The 15103-nt window shown below is 53.5% G+C and overlaps 2 protein-coding genes across 2 annotated transcripts; one reads left to right on the top strand and one right to left on the bottom strand.

The window, feature by feature from the left end:
• Window positions 1-537: 537 nt before the first annotated feature.
• On the top strand, window positions 538-2138 carry LOC123157742 (benzoate O-methyltransferase-like). Its single transcript, XM_044575965.1, has 4 exons — window positions 538-624; window positions 789-1202; window positions 1369-1641; window positions 1748-2138. Exons 1-4 carry the CDS (start codon window positions 538-540, stop codon window positions 2105-2107), a joined length of 1134 nt encoding a protein of 377 aa, XP_044431900.1. The 3' UTR covers window positions 2108-2138.
• A 415-nt stretch (window positions 2139-2553) lies between these two features.
• LOC123162415 (translation initiation factor IF-2) lies at window positions 2554-11779 on the bottom strand. The gene is made up of 2 exons (XM_044580194.1): window positions 10888-11779; window positions 2554-2838 (listed from the first exon to the last, which is right to left on the bottom strand). Exon 1 carries the CDS (start codon window positions 11587-11589, stop codon window positions 10906-10908), a length of 684 nt encoding a protein of 227 aa, XP_044436129.1. The 5' UTR covers window positions 11590-11779; the 3' UTR covers window positions 2554-2838; window positions 10888-10905.
• Between the last annotated feature and the right edge of the window lie 3324 nt (window positions 11780-15103).

Genomic DNA, 15103 nt, shown 5'->3' with positions numbered 1-15103 from the left:
GATGAATGACACCTTAGCTCGGTGTTGCATCCTTCTGTTGGTGGTTCGGCAAGCTCGACGCTGCTTCAGGTGGGAGGACGAGATGGTGGTGGCTGGAGGGAGAGGAATGGCCTCGCTGCAGTTGTTGCATCCTTTGTCGGGAGAGGAATGGTCGGCAGGCGTTGCATCCTCGGGGAGACGAATGGCGTTGTGCTTGGTTGCATCCTTCCGATGGGAGACGAATGGCGCTGCTAGGGGTTGCATCCTCCGTCCAGTGGGGGATGCGGATGTAAGGTTGGAAGCACGTCGACCTTGTCAGGGAGGTGCGGTTGGCCGTGGAGGCAGGGATAGTGGTTCGGTTTGTAGGCTGATCGGATCCTGGGTTCGGGCTATGCAGGTGAGACTGCCGGTGAAAGTCGTACTCCGGTTGCGGCCGGAATCGTCGATGGCGACGCTTTCTGGCGTCGCTCCCTCGTTGGAGGCATCGATGTAGCTGCTCTCATCTTGCCTTTCCCAACGTGCTCCGGAGGAAACCCTTGATCTAGTTTAGATCGGACGATGGCGGCGCTATTTGGCGTCGCGTTCTCTCTTGGGGGCATCGTTTCTGAAGGTGGATCCGGTCAGAGGGACCCGTGGCTCGTGAGGGTGTGTGTGTTGTTTGCCGAATGGCGCCATTTGTATGGTTTTTGGGTCTGATTTTCCTTATAAGCTGGACCAACCTTCTTTTTTCTGGTCAATGAATTTGATAGATCAACTACCAACATTCGAAAAAAGAAGTATTGTACTAAAATGTGTGGGTGTGGTGCCAGCTGATTGTTATTGCAGAGACAATGCCGGTCATTGAGAAGTCTGTAAAAGAAGTGTACACGGCTCTTCTCCCCCAAACTATGGTTGTCGCCGATCTCGGCTGTTCCTCAGGACCAAACGCGTTGATCTTCGTCTCGAATGTGATCAACGCCATAGCTGACCATAGTAGTAAGCTCGGTGGCCAGGGTGATCATGTGGAGGTTCAGTTCTTCCTGAATGACCTGCCAGGAAACGACTTCAACCAGCTCTTCCGGTCACTCGAACAGTTCAAGAGGTCAGCTGAAATGGATCGGAATGGAGATACACTACCTCCGTACTACATTTCCGGGCTGCCAGACTCGTACTACGTCAGGCTTTTTCCTCGTCAAAGTGTTCATCTCTTCCACTCCTCCTACTGCCTACATTGGCGCTCTCAGGTACCTTGAAATACACAAGTGATTTTGTTTTGAAAAGGGGATAACCCCAGCCTCTGCAGCATATGATGCACACTACATTTTATTAAACTTAAAATAAGTCTGAGTCACCGAGAGATACATCATTTGATATCTATGAAATTCTACTCGTTGACATGTGTATACATAGGTGCCGGAGGGTCTTGAGGGCAAACGAGAAGTGTACCTAAATGGAGAGAACATGTACATCGCCAAAAATACCCCACCGTCGGTGGTGAAGCTATTCCAAGAGCAGTTCAGGAAGGATTTCTCTCTGTTCCTGAGGCTTCGCCACGAAGAACTTGCGTTTGGCGGGCAAGTGGTGCTAACATTTCTTGGAAGGAAGGACGAGGATGTGTATAGCGGAGATCTCAACCATCTCTTTGGCTTGCTTTCGCAGTCTCTACAGTCTCTTGTCGTGGAGGTAAATAAGAGTAGAGCATATCAAATTATACTAATTCCTAATTAACATTCAGTTTTACAGCAAGTGAATTTAAGTCAATTTGCTCATAAAGTCATAATGCATATAGGGCCTTGTGAAGGAGGAGAAAGTAAGCTCCTTCAATTTACCGGCCTACGGGCCGTCGGTCGGCGAAGTGACGGCATCGGTGAAGGAAAGCGGCGCCTTCGACATAGCTCACATCAAGCTGTTCGAGCAGAACTGGGACCCCTACGACGACTCGGAAGGGGACGGCGTGCTCGACAGCGCCCGCAGCAGCGTCAACGCTGCCAAGTGCATCAGATCGGTTATGGAGTCCCTAGTCGCGAGCCATTTCGGAGAAGACATACTCGACGCGCTGTTTGAGGAGTACACGTGTCGCGTCGCCGGGCACCTCGAGAAGGAGAAGACCAAGTTCACCGTCGTCGTCCTTGCCTTGAAGAAAATATAGCAGGGCAGGTCCTTGAGTGTGTGCTCTGCAAACTGAGGCCTTATCTTCACCTTGCAGATGGAGCAGGGGATCCGAAGTAATTAACTCCACTTTGCTTGTGCAGATGGAGTCATGTTCTAAAGTCAATACTATTACTCCCTTCGTAGAGAAATATAAGAGCGTTTAGTGATCGTTTAGATCACTAAACGCTCTTATATTTCTTTACTGAGGGAGTGCATCATAATCTCTTCTGCTCCCCATCCACCTGTCCTCTAGTAGTGGTTTTCTACGTTGTGTTGTAAATATGTTTGTGGTGTTTTTGTGTTACCCTTATTATTGCTTTGGCAGAATTTATTGCCCCTTGGCCTATATGGTCTTCGACCCGGTTTTCCTCATGGACGGATCAAGATTTTCGATCTGGTTTTTCTTACTATCTGAATGTGATCAATTTAGGTGGTCCCCCTAACTGTTCAAAAATGGGTAGTCTTCTCTTCTCTCGAAATAGGCTTTCACCCCGCTTTATAGATAAAGTATACATCCACACAACCACAACTCAAACACAATCATAAAGGAGAAATGCTGGGGCCACAACACAAAGACGCCCAAATGAAAGAAGAAGAAACAGAAAGGCCACCAGGGGCAAGCTACAGGACCGGCGAGGGGTCGGAGAGCCGACGCGCGATATACACCAGGGCGTCCAGGAAAAGCTGAAGGCGATCACGATTCCTCGGCCCAGCGAGCGGATGCCAGCGCTGCAGGAAGGCAAGAAATTTGAAGAACGAGTCAGAAGCACGCCGCGGGAACACCCGCTCAATCACCATCTTGTTGCGAGTAGTCCAGAGAGTCCACATCATAGCCGCAAAGATGAGCCAGAACAGTACGGCCAACCTAAGTAGCCCTAACCTGCAGAAACTCTGCAAGGTCCTGAGCCTCCCACTCTGGCCCTAGAGCCTCACGAACAAACCACCAAAGTGTCTGCGCTGCTACGCAAGAAAACAAAATGTGCGTTCCCGTTTCTGGGACATGGCACAAAGGGCAAAGGCCATTGCCCGGGCCATGGCGTTTCAGTACCTCTGTCCCCGAAGGCAGACGGTCACGGAGAAGCTGCCATACAAAAATCTTAATCTTCAGGACAGCGGTGCCTTCCACAATGGGGATAACCACTATAGAACCGGCATACGGCATAATGCCTGATAGGCCGAACTAACAGAGAATTCACCCGAAGGAGAAAGGCTCCAAGAAACAGAGTCAGGGTCCAGGGACAGAGGAAGAGGGACTTACCTCAGGTTAGTACATTCCCGAACCGAATGAGCGGCGGAACGCAATGTTCCACCCCTCCTCCAACGCAGCCGCAGATACAAGAATGGCCGGGTAATCACAAATCGCAAAGAGCCACGGGAACCGCAAGCAGACATGCTCGCCCTCGAGCCAGGGGTCCAACCAAAATTGGGTCCCAGAGCCATTGCCAACCGAGAAACGCACACCCAACCTAATATCTTCCTTGATGGCATGAATAGATTTCCAGAACTGGGACCTAGCTAAGTGAGAGCAAGCCATGAGGAGTTGACCCTGCAAGTACTTGGACTCAACCAGCTGCAGCCACAACCCCCCCCCCCCATCTCCCCGCAAGATCTGCCAAACCCAACGCAACATAAGCGCAACGTTCATCCAGCGTGATGCAGGGATGCCCAACCCACCTCGATCCTTCGGCAAGCAAATGTCAGCCCACTTCACAATATGGTACTTGGCCCAACCATCTCCTGCCTGCCAGAAGAACCTATCCAGCTCCTTGTCAAAGGAGCTATGCACACCTTCCGGTAAGATGTACATCCCCATCATATACATGGGGAGGCTAGCAAGGTTAGAGCTAATGAGGGCAATTTTGCTACATTTAGAAGTGAACCCACCGCACCAGGGCTCCGCACGGGATGCTACTCGTCCCACAAGCGGATCATACCCACTCACCAAGATCCTGGACTCAGCCAGGGGCATCCCCAAGTAAGATATGGGGAAGGATGCCAGCCTACATTTGAGGTTGTCAGCGATCCGACGCTGCTCAGCCTCTGAATAGCCAAGGACCACCACCTCGCTCTTATCAAAATTAATCTTAAGTCCAGGCATTTCCTCAAAGCAGAGCAAAAGGAACTTAAGATTAACAATGTTCGAGTCCGAGCCTTCCACCGTAATCATGGTGTCATCCGCATACTGTAGATGAGTAACCCTCCCCCCCCCCCCATCCGGGATGAGGTGGCTAACTACACCCTTAAGGTGGCCGGCCGACTTGGCCTTATCTAAGATGCCCGCAAGAGCATCAAATGCGAGGTTAAAAAGCAAGGGGGAGACAGGATCCGCTTGCTTTACCCCTTTGGAAGCTTGAAAAAAGGGTCCCACCTTGCCATTGATGTTGATTGTCGTGTTCCCGGATCTGACCAGTTGCATGATCCAGGAACACCACTTCTCGTCAAAACCTCGACGCTCCATCACCAACCTCAAAAAGGACCAGTCCAAACGGTCATACGCCTTTTGGAAGTCCAATTTGAGGAAGACCCCCTTAAGTCCCTTCGACACCACCCCGTGGACGATCTCGTGAAGGGCAAGAATTCGGTCGTGGATCCGTCGAACCTTTAAGAACACGGACTGAAGGGGGTGAGCAATCCTTTCCGCCACCGGGGATAAGCGAGTTGTGCAAACCTTCGCAAAGATTCGCTCCAACACATTCATCATCGTGATGGGGCGGAAGTGCCAAATATCCGTCGCCCCAACTACTTTGGGGATCAAAGATATGACACCATAATTAATCCTAGCCATGTCCAAGGATCCAATAGAGAACTCATGGAACATGGGCATAATGACCGGGCGTAAGATCCCCCAGAATTTCTGGAAAAGGACTACCGGGAGGCCATCCGGCCCCGGGGCCGAGCACGCTTTCATAGACGCGATCGCTCGGCCCACCTCCTCAGGGGGGGATGGGAGAGTAAGTTCCGCATTCTCCACATCGGAGACTTGGTCAGCAGGCGGCCAGAAGCCAGCGCAGAGAGAGACGCCTCCGCGTGGCTCAGCCAAAAACAACTCCTTATAAAAGGAGTAAATATGGGTGGAGATGTCCTCTGGGCTTTCCAGAAGAACATCCCCATCCAAAGGAACAGGATGGCACACTTACGCTTGCGGCCATTAGCAATCGCCTGGAAGTAGGCAGTGTTCGCACCCCCCTTGAGAAGCTAGTTCTGCCCCCCTCGACGCTGCTAGAATAGCTCCTCGTCCTTGTAAATGTCCATGAGCGAGGCCTCGAGGGCGTATCTCCTAAGCCAGTCGTCAGGGGACAAGCCCTGCCCGTCAGCAAGGTCGTCCAGCACCTTAATCTGATCCAACAGGGCCCCTTTACGGGCTCGGAGGTCTGCACCAAGGTTTGCCCCCCAGCCCTTATGGACTGACGAGACAATTTAGCACAATGGTGCCAGACATATACCGCACAAAACACACGAGGTGGGGACGTGACCGCCTCTAGCCAGCGGTCGTGAACCATCTCAAAGAAACCCAGTTGCTCCAACTAGAATGTCTCAAAGCGGAAGCGACGGGTCCTAGGGGGTCTCATCGCCTGATGAGAAAAGCAGGGGGTATGATCGGAGCCAATCCGAGTGACCGCCTTGAGAGAGCACAATGGGAACATTACTTCCCACTGATCCGACACAAAGACCCAATCTAAGACACTCTGGATGGGGTCCGCCTGTTTATTCCTCCACGTAAACCTAGCCCCTACGCGGGCTATCTCACGGAGCGCAAGGTCCGCAATGCAGTCGTTAAATAGACACATGCGGACCCAATCAACATTAGGCGAACTTTTAGCAGAAGCCCACCTAATGAGGTTGAAATCTCTGGCCACCACTACCGGAGTGGTGCACCTCTCCACCTTATTTTTAAGCTCGGCGAGGAAGTCGGCAGAGCGAGCATGATCCGCAGGACCATAGGCGAAAATCACCTCCCAACTGAAGTGGATTCGTCGGTCAGTGACGGACATGCTCAGGAAGAATTCCCCTAGGTCCATATCCTCAACCGAGAAAGCATCCTCCCGAACTTCGAGCAAAATACCCCCAGATTGCCCCATAGCAGGCAGCCACTGCTAGGCAAACTAATGGTGGGAAAGCCCCTGGAGCTCATGCATACTAAAGTCCTGGTGGATCGTCTCCTACAGTCCCACAATGTCAATCTCCTCCTGACGCAAATACTCGATGAGCTGACGTCTCCGGCCAGTGAGGCCGAAGCCCCTAATGTTCCAACATAGGATCTTCATTTAATAACCTCAATGCATTTCCTAGGCCCCGCAAGCGGGGCCGAGCTAGCCCGCCTGTCAATCGCAAGTCGGGGGGATGCCTTCACCGGGCAGCCACGACGCCCCCGCGTAGGGGGGGGGGGCAGCGGAAGACTCCGGTCCGAGGGAAGTGGACCGGGAGGTAGAACCACACACCTCTAGTCGGTGTTCAATGGGGTTGAGACGAATGGGGGGGGTCCACGCAGCTCCCTCTGTTGGAAATATGCCCTAGAGGCACTAATAAAATGGTTATTATTATATTTCCTTGTTCATGATAATTGTCTATTGTTCATGCTATAATTGTATTAACTGAAAACCGTAATACATGTGTGAATACATAGACCCACAACATGTCCCTAGTGAGCCTCTAGTTGACTAGCTCGTTGATCAATAGATGGTTATGGTTTCCTGACCATGGACATTGGATATCATTGATAACGGGATCACATCATTTAGGAGAATGATGTGATGGACAAGACCCAATCCTAAGCATAGCACAAGGTCGTGTAGTTTGTTTGCTAAGAGCTTTTCTAATGTCAAGTATCATTTCCTTAGACCATGAGATTGTGCGACTCCCGGATACCGTAGGAATGCTTTGGGTGTACATAACATCACAACGTAACTGGGTGGCTATAAAGGTGCACTACAGGTATCTCTAAAAGAGTCTATTGGGTTGGCACGAATCGAGACTGGGATTTGTCACTCTGTATGACGGAGAGGTATCTCTGGGCCCACTCGGTAATGCATCATCATAATGAGCTCAATGTGACTAAGGAGTTAGTCACGGGATCATGCATTACGGAACGAGTAAAGAGACTTGCCGGTAACGAGATTGAACGGCGTATTGGGATACCGACAATCGAATCTCGGGTAAGTAACATACCGGTGGACAAACGAATTGTATACGGGATTGATTGAATCCCCGACATCATGGTTCATCCAATGAGATCATCGTGGAACATGTGGGAGCCAACATGGGTATCCAGATCCCGCTGTTGGTTATTGGCTGGAGAACATCTCGGTCATGTCTGCATGGTTCCCGAACCCGTAGGGTCTACACACTTAAGGTTCGGTGACGCTAGAGTTGTTATGGGAAATTGTATGTGGTTATGGAAGGTTGTTCGGAGTCCCGGATGAGATCCCGGACGTCACGAGGAGTTCCGGAATGGTCCGGAGGTGAAGATTTATATATTGGAAGTCCAGTTTCAGTCGCCGGAATAGTTTCGGGGGTTATCGGTATTGTACCGGGACCACCGAAAGGTGTCCGGAGGTCCATCGGGTGGGTCCACCTGCCCCAGGGGACTTAATGGGCTGAATATGGGAGGGAACCAGCCCCCTAGTGGGCTGGTGCGCCCCCCCCCCCCCAAGGGCCCAAGGCGCCTAGGGTTTGGAAACCCTAGGGGAGGGGGCGCCTCCACCTTGCTTGGGGGGCAAGTCTCCCCCTCTTGGCCGCCGACCCCCCTCTAGATGGGATCTAGAGGGGCTGGCCCCTCTTCCCTTCACCCTATAGATAGAGGGAGGGTGGGAGGGCAGCAGCACCCCTTCCCTGGCACAGCCCCTCCCTCCTCCAACTCTTCCTCCTCCTCCGTAGTGCTTGGCGAAGCCGTGCAGGAATACCACAAGCTCCACCACCGCGCCGTCGTGCTGCCGGAGCTCTCCCTCGACTTCTCCTCTCCCCTTGCTGGATCAAGAAGGAGGAGACGTCCCCGGGCTGTACGTGTGTTGAACACGGAGGCGCCGTCCGTTCGGCGCTAGATCGGATCTTCTGCGATTTGAATCGCCGCGAGTACGACTCCATCATCCGTGTTCTTGTAACGCTTCCGTTTGCGCGATCTTCAAGAGGTATGAAGATGCACTCCCTCTCTCTCGTTGCTAGCATCTCCTAGATTGATCTTGGTGATACGTAGGAAAATTTTGAATTATTGCTACGTTCCCCAACACCCTCACCGGGGGAGGAACTGCCGTGGGCGTCTCCACCACGGTCTACAAAGGGGGCGCCGCACCATCCCTGGTCTCTCTATGACCAGGGTCAGTGTGCGCCGGGGTGTTGGGCTCACCACGCGCAGCACAAGCACGGGGTTCAACCAACGCCCCATCAAGCCGCTCCTTGGCGCAGATAGCAGAAATCTGCTCAAGGATGGGCCCTTTCTCGCCACGAAAAACAATGCCACTATTTGTAGCCACCTCTGCCACATGGGACAACGGAACGGAACCAAGCACAGAGAAACGGGAACCAGAACCAGAAGGTATAGAAGGGATGGGGGAAGTACCTGAGGACAGGTCGCGGGCAGCCGCCCGCATGGCGGCCTTCTCCTGGATCGTCGGGACACGGCCATTTAGAAGGACCTGGGACTGGCTAAGCCGCGCACTCTGACGGGCCGCCACCAGCGGAGAAGCCCCGCCCCGAAGCTTGGAACCCACCGCAGTAGGGTCACCAAGGCCAGATCCAAGGACGAAGGCGGCTCCAAGTCCGGGGGCCCCAAGGCTGGAGAAGGGGGGGACCCTGGCGAGCGCGAGTAGCAGACCATACGAGGTGAGCGCAGCGATGACAAGGGGCGCACCTTCATCCCCACACTCACCACGTCCTCCTCCACGTCCTCCATGTCAACCACCGGGGTTGCGACAGGGGGGGTTGTCATGACCACAGACCCACCACCCGACGCCACCTGAGAGGCCGTCCCAGCAGGGTAGGAGGACCCACCACCAATAGACACCAAACTCCGCCGCCCATCAGACGGAGCCGGCGAAACCTCATCGTCATCATCCTAACCAGAGGAGCTCTCCCCAGATGAGGCCCCATCGCCACCATGCCCCTCGCCCTGGTGAGGCAAAGTGTCACCGGGGACCGGCCCAGGCAGATCGAGAAGAACCGGGGACTCAAGCTCAAAGGTGAGGCACTTTCCTTTCTTGTCAAAGTAGAATACCAAGGACAGACCATCAATCTCTGCCGGAGCGGGGCAGAGAATCTCAATGCGAGCAGGACCATCATCCTCGAAGGAGGCCAGATCAGCAGTCACCAACTTGCCCATCGGCTCAGAGATCGTGCGCCTTGAGGATGTGGGCAAGCTTTCCACCCCGCGGCACCGCCCTACCACCACGAGGCAAGCCGTAGACAAGGACCCACACCTGCTCCAAGGAAGGCACCGGGTCTGGCTCTGCATCAACATCACGAACGGAGATCAGGATCTTGTTAATGGGGCAGCGGACAAAGTCGTGGGAACACACACGGAGCAACTCAGCGGAGGGGAAGGGGATCGAGAAGACGAGGGGGGCGTCTCAGTCACCTCCCAGGTGAAATCGGAGCCGCCGATGTCACCGATGTAGGCGGCGAGCTCAGCCTAGATGAGGTCGCCCGAGATCACCACCCCAGACGGCAGGACCTGCTCGGGGGCCTGAGTGACCGTCGCCAAGTGAGGCCGAACCGCCTCCTCCTCAATCTCGGCATCCACGTACTAGAAACCACCCCCCTCAGTCTCGTACCCAAGGTATGCTAGGGTCGTGGGGCATCGGGGAGGAGCCTCACACTCTGAGCGAAAATGCCCCACACAGCCGCAGTTGATGCACATGGTCTACTCACGAATCCTGGGGTGGCCGACCCGAGAAGGGGGATCTGGAGCCGCCTGCTCAGGAACCTCGGTCGAAGGAGGACCGACGGCCACCCCAGAATCCACCACAGCCTTCTTCTTCTTCTTATGCTTCCTCTTCTTCTTAGCCTGGACCGTCACCGCAGGAGCCTCCGCATACCGACGCCCCGAGGATTTCGGGCCGGGGGGCGGGTCATCCCGACACCACCCGGGCCATCCGATTGAGCAGGGCGACGGTCATCCCGACGGCCACCCTCGTGAGACAGCCGCCGGTCATCCCCACGTGCATGAGCAGAAGCACGCGATCCATGCAACCCATCATCCCGGCGGTCATCCTGCGCAGAGGCATCCCACCCCCGACACCAGTCACCCACCTCGGGCCGGTAGGATGTATCCCGAGCATCCAGCGCCCGGGGGGCCGAGGGGTCCCTGTCCCGAGCCGCCAGCGGTGGCGGGCGAGCCACTAGCTCCGCCCGGAGGGAGCTCTCATGCTCTAGGTCGTCCCGCCGCAGTCGTTCATCTTCCCAGCGGCGAGCATCGCCCGGCGAACCCGGGAGCGGGAGGCGGGGGTCGTGGAGTGGCGAAGGGCGACGCAGAGAGGTGCCCGGGTAGACCTCCGAGGAACGCGAATAACGGCCACCCTCGCCGCGGTCGGAGCGGGAAGAGGAACCAGCAACGGGGCGGGAGGACGAGCTCGCAGGCAGGGGCCGCTTCGGCCGAGCCTGACTGTCACCCTCAACACGAGGCATCAAGACGTCTAGGTACGAGCACGGCGGGGCGGGAGCAAGAGCGGCGGAGGTGGAATCGGGGAGGGAAGGCGGGAGGAGGAGTGTGGAGGAGGGAGGCGGCGCAGCACGGGAGAGGACCAGGGAGCGAGGAAGGACTCGGGCAACCCTACCCCAACGACATACCTCACTTCGCGTAGCAGGTCAACCCGCCCACGGGCCGGATCCACCACGTTGGACCCAAATCCAACGGGCGGGGTCCGCGTGGGCCAGGCCCCAGGCCCGGTTAATTGAGCCCACCACCTCCCGGGCCCGACGAGCAGCCTCAGCCACCTCCTGGGCCGAAATGCCGTCCAGCCCACCCGTCCGCGGCCCATTAGGTCGACAGCCGGCCCAGGTGCCAGTCGTCCCCTCCGCGGCGCAAGGGGCAGCCAATCCCCTCATCCGCGCCGCCCGCGCGGGGCCCGACCACGACACACACGCCGCCGGCACCGCAAGCAACGGCGGACCACCCACGCCGGGGCAGTCACCAGCCGCAGCCGCGCGCGGCACAACGCCGGCCGGGGCTACAGGCGCCACCACGGGGGATAACCCGGGAGGCGCGGCGGGCCGAGGCGCGGCGGGAGCGGGAACAGCCACCACGGCCGGACGACGCAGGGGAGGTCGGGCAGGCACGCGGCCCCTACGCGACGACGGCTGTCCCCACCGACGAGCAGGCCAGGCCGCAGCCCAGAAATCGCCCAGGAGCGGCGGCGCCAGCGACACCGGCAACTCCACCTGACCCTCCCCCTCCTCCTCTTCTGCCCAGTCTGCCCACGACCGCGAGAGGAAGGGAGACGACCCGCGACCTCCGGCAGCGGCCGCCTCCGGCACCCCGCCAGCGGCCATCCCAGAGCCCAGCAGCGGCGGTCGGCGAAGAGCCACGAGAAGGGACCGGCGGCGCGGTCAGATCGCCCCGACAATCGCCACAGCACCAAGTTCTCGCAGCCAACGGTCGGTCGCCAGTCTTCTCTTCTGAGAAACAAAGTCATTACTATTTGTAGTTACACTCGCGTGATTTGGCAATGCCCTTGTCCATATTCCAAACAAAAATATAATTATCTCTAATATTTTCAAGTAACTAGTAACCTCATACTTATTGTACGGCTTCTCTTCAGTGGCGTGGCAAATTAGCCGTTAAGAGCTCCATGACAAACACAAGCTCATACAGATACAGCAATAGGCTGGTGATGTGGACCGAACCTCGTGGCGAGATCCGATTCGTTGTTGCGGCCCGATCTTTCACGACACTCCACCACCAGCAGTAGCAACCTCTCGCCCGCACACGCGATATACACGAAGTAGAGGATTTGAACCTTGCGGCCCAACATGAGAAAATCAATCTCGACGAAGGTACTCACGCGCAAAACAATTTCCATAAAAAGAAATCGCAACACAAAGGTTTTCTAAAGATCCCTCCAAAACTTGATACGGGTGTCTACCCTGAAAAACACATAGTGTCTATTTCATATAAAAATAACCTGACCCCTCTACAATGACGCACACCTAGGCTTTATAGAAGTAGCCAACCTGAAACACACGCACACCTAAAAGGTTTCCAAAAGACACACGTACACATATTTCCTAATCTGTAGACTCTTTCTTAGTTTAAACTAACTCCAGGATCGGCAAGCTTGGTGGGCCCCATCCAATCTCCTTTAAACATGTAAAAATCCACGTGAGTAACTTCCTGATGCTCGTGATCTTTTCTGGTGGTCGACCCCAACAGAAGTAGTAGTAATTCCGGTCTCTATTTTTAACAACCGATGCAATCTTTGATTTCCTTCTGATTAATATATGTGTTTGCTTCCCAAATTTCTTGACGCAATATCTGTGCTGGTGCTCTCGGGATCTCAGAAAAAGAAGCTTTATCACTTAATGATTCATACTTATAGGAGTCCCGTGTATATTGCCTTCCTAGTAATTTTTTTCCCTGGTAAACCGGCATGCATGCATGTAGCCGACCTTTCTTTGCTTGATCCGTACCATGCAACCAACTAGAATGCATGCACATGACTTCAACTAGGCATGCAACCTTCTCCTGATAGTTCTCACCAAAACTATTGTATTTTGGTACGTATAAATCTCTGCGCTCTAATTCATTGACCTGTGGAAAACTTTTATAAACATTGAGAACACTCACATTAATCGTGGCCACATCATCCTCTCCTCCTTGAAGCCAAACCGTCCTCGGTTTCGAGTCAATCTCTTCAGTAATATCTTCATGTGCAGATTGAACGATGACCGTCAAATTTTTAGCACCTTCGACCTTCTTCTCTTCTTCTTCTTCTTGCTCTTTTATCTTCTCAAGATGTTCTTCCCTCCAAGCAATAAAATGATCCAGACCCATGGGCACGAGGTCATACTTCTTACCCTTCTTGACGGTATATATGTGCGTTTGACAATCATACACAACATCATGCTCTTTGTACCATGGCTTGGCCAACAATAAGTGACATGAAACCATCGATGCCGGAATCACGTCACACAAAACCGTGCAAAAATATTTTTCTAGCAAAAACGGTACCTTTGTTTGATGTGTGACACTGAGATCTTCATGACCCCAACGAAACAAGTATGGGTGTGCTCGTGGTGTCATTGATAGATCTAGATTCTCCACCATCTCGATGCTTGCAGCGTTGATCAAACTCATGTGGTCAATTGTCATGGCACATGATCTCTCCTGTACCACAACACGAGTATGAAACATCCCATCCCATCGACCTTCCTCCTCCAACTGAAATCCATAGCTTAACTTGCTGAATAACGATGCACTCGCCATCTTCTCCATAGTGTCGTGAACAACCTGATGCTCTGAATACCACCTGATGTGGACCGAACCTCGTGGCGAGATCCGATCCGTTGTTGCGGCCCGATCTTTCACGACACTCCACCACCAGCAGTAACAACCTCTCGCCCGCACACGCGATGTACACGAAGTAGAGGATTTGAACCTTGCGGCCCAGCACGAGAAAACCAATCTCGACGAAGGTACTCACGCGCAAAACAATTTCCATAAAAAGAAATCGCAACACAGAGGTTTTCTAAAGATCCCTCCAAAACTTGATACGGGTGTCTACCCTGAAAAACACATGGTGTTTATTTCATATAAAAATAACCTGACCCCTCTACAATGACGCACACCTAGGCTTTATAGAAGTAGCCAACCTGAAACACACGCACACCTAAAAGGTTTTCAAAAGACACACGTACACATATTTCCTAATCTGTAGACTCTTTCTTAGTTTAAACTAACTCCACGATCGGCAAGCTTGGTGGGCCCCATCCAATCTCCTTTAAACATGTAAAAATCCACGTGAGTAACTTGCTGATGCTCGTGATCTTTTCTGGTGGTCGACCCCAACAGAAGTAGTAGTAATTCCGGTCTCTATTTTTAACAACCGATGCAATCTTTGATTTCCTTCTGATTAATATATATGTGTTTGCTTCCCAAATTTCTTGACGCAATATCTATGCTGGTGCTCTCGGGATCTCAGAAAAAGAAGCTTTATCACTTAATGATTCATACTTATAGGAGTCCCGTGTATATTGCCTTCCTAGTAATTTTTTTCCCTGGTAAACCGGCATGCATGCATGTAGCCGACCTTTCTTTGCTTGATCCGTACCATGCAACCAACTAGAATGCATGCACATGACTTCAACTAGGCATGCAACCTTTTCCGTAGTTCTCACCAAAACTATTGTATTTTGGTACGTATAAATCTCTGCGCTCTAATTCATTGACCTGTGGAAAACTTTTATAAACATTGAGAACACTCACATTAATCGTGGCCGCATCAGCTGGCTTCCCACATCGAAGGGTATGTGCTTTATTCAATATATGGGTAATACATGTACATGGGTGTGCTTCGCCCCGGGCATAAAAATCAAAGACCGAAGACCGAATCTGAAAAGACCGAGACCAAACCCGAAATGACCGAACTAAATAAGACCGAATAAAAAACGGTCTGCACTACTGTATGACCGAACTAGTTACGGTCAGATCGGTCATCTGATGTTGTGGACCGAATAGCCCGTATAGACCGAATTTAGAAAAGCCCATACATAGGAGTAGTAAGTACGTACAGGCTACAGCCCATCTGGCCAGCCCAAGGTCACAACTCACAAGTGAGATAACACACAAACACACCTCGTCCTCACCTCACGATGCAATCGATTCACAGAACCTAGCCGCCGCCGCCCGCTTTGCACAATTCCTCTTTTCTCTCCCACCACGAACCCTAGCCGCCGTCCCTCGCTGTGGCGCGATGCCGTGAGCTGTCAGCCGTGACCGAGGAGCGCCGCGCGCCTCTGACCGATGAGCGACGAGGACCGGCGCCCCGAGCTGCTGCCCTGACCGGTG

This window comes from Triticum aestivum, chromosome 7B (assembly GCF_018294505.1).
Source record: "Triticum aestivum cultivar Chinese Spring chromosome 7B, IWGSC CS RefSeq v2.1, whole genome shotgun sequence".
NCBI lineage: Eukaryota > Viridiplantae > Streptophyta > Magnoliopsida > Poales > Poaceae > Triticum > Triticum aestivum.
This window is presented reverse-complemented; position numbering and strand designations above follow the sequence as displayed.

Bases quoted from the DNA above. Each gene is read 5' to 3' on its own strand.
- LOC123157742 (XM_044575965.1), top strand. From the start codon at position 538: ATGGCGGCGCTATTTGGCGTCGCGTTCTCTCTTGGGGGCATCGTTTCT. The intron at 1,203-1,368 runs GTACCTTGAAAT...GTGTATACATAG, and splicing joins GCCTACATTGGCGCTCTCAG to GTGCCGGAGGGTCTTGAGGG. The intron at 1,642-1,747 runs GTAAATAAGAGT...TAATGCATATAG, and splicing joins TACAGTCTCTTGTCGTGGAG to GGCCTTGTGAAGGAGGAGAA.
- LOC123162415 (XM_044580194.1), bottom strand. From the start codon at position 11,589: ATGGCCGCTGGCGGGGTGCCGGAGGCGGCCGCTGCCGGAGGTCGCGGG.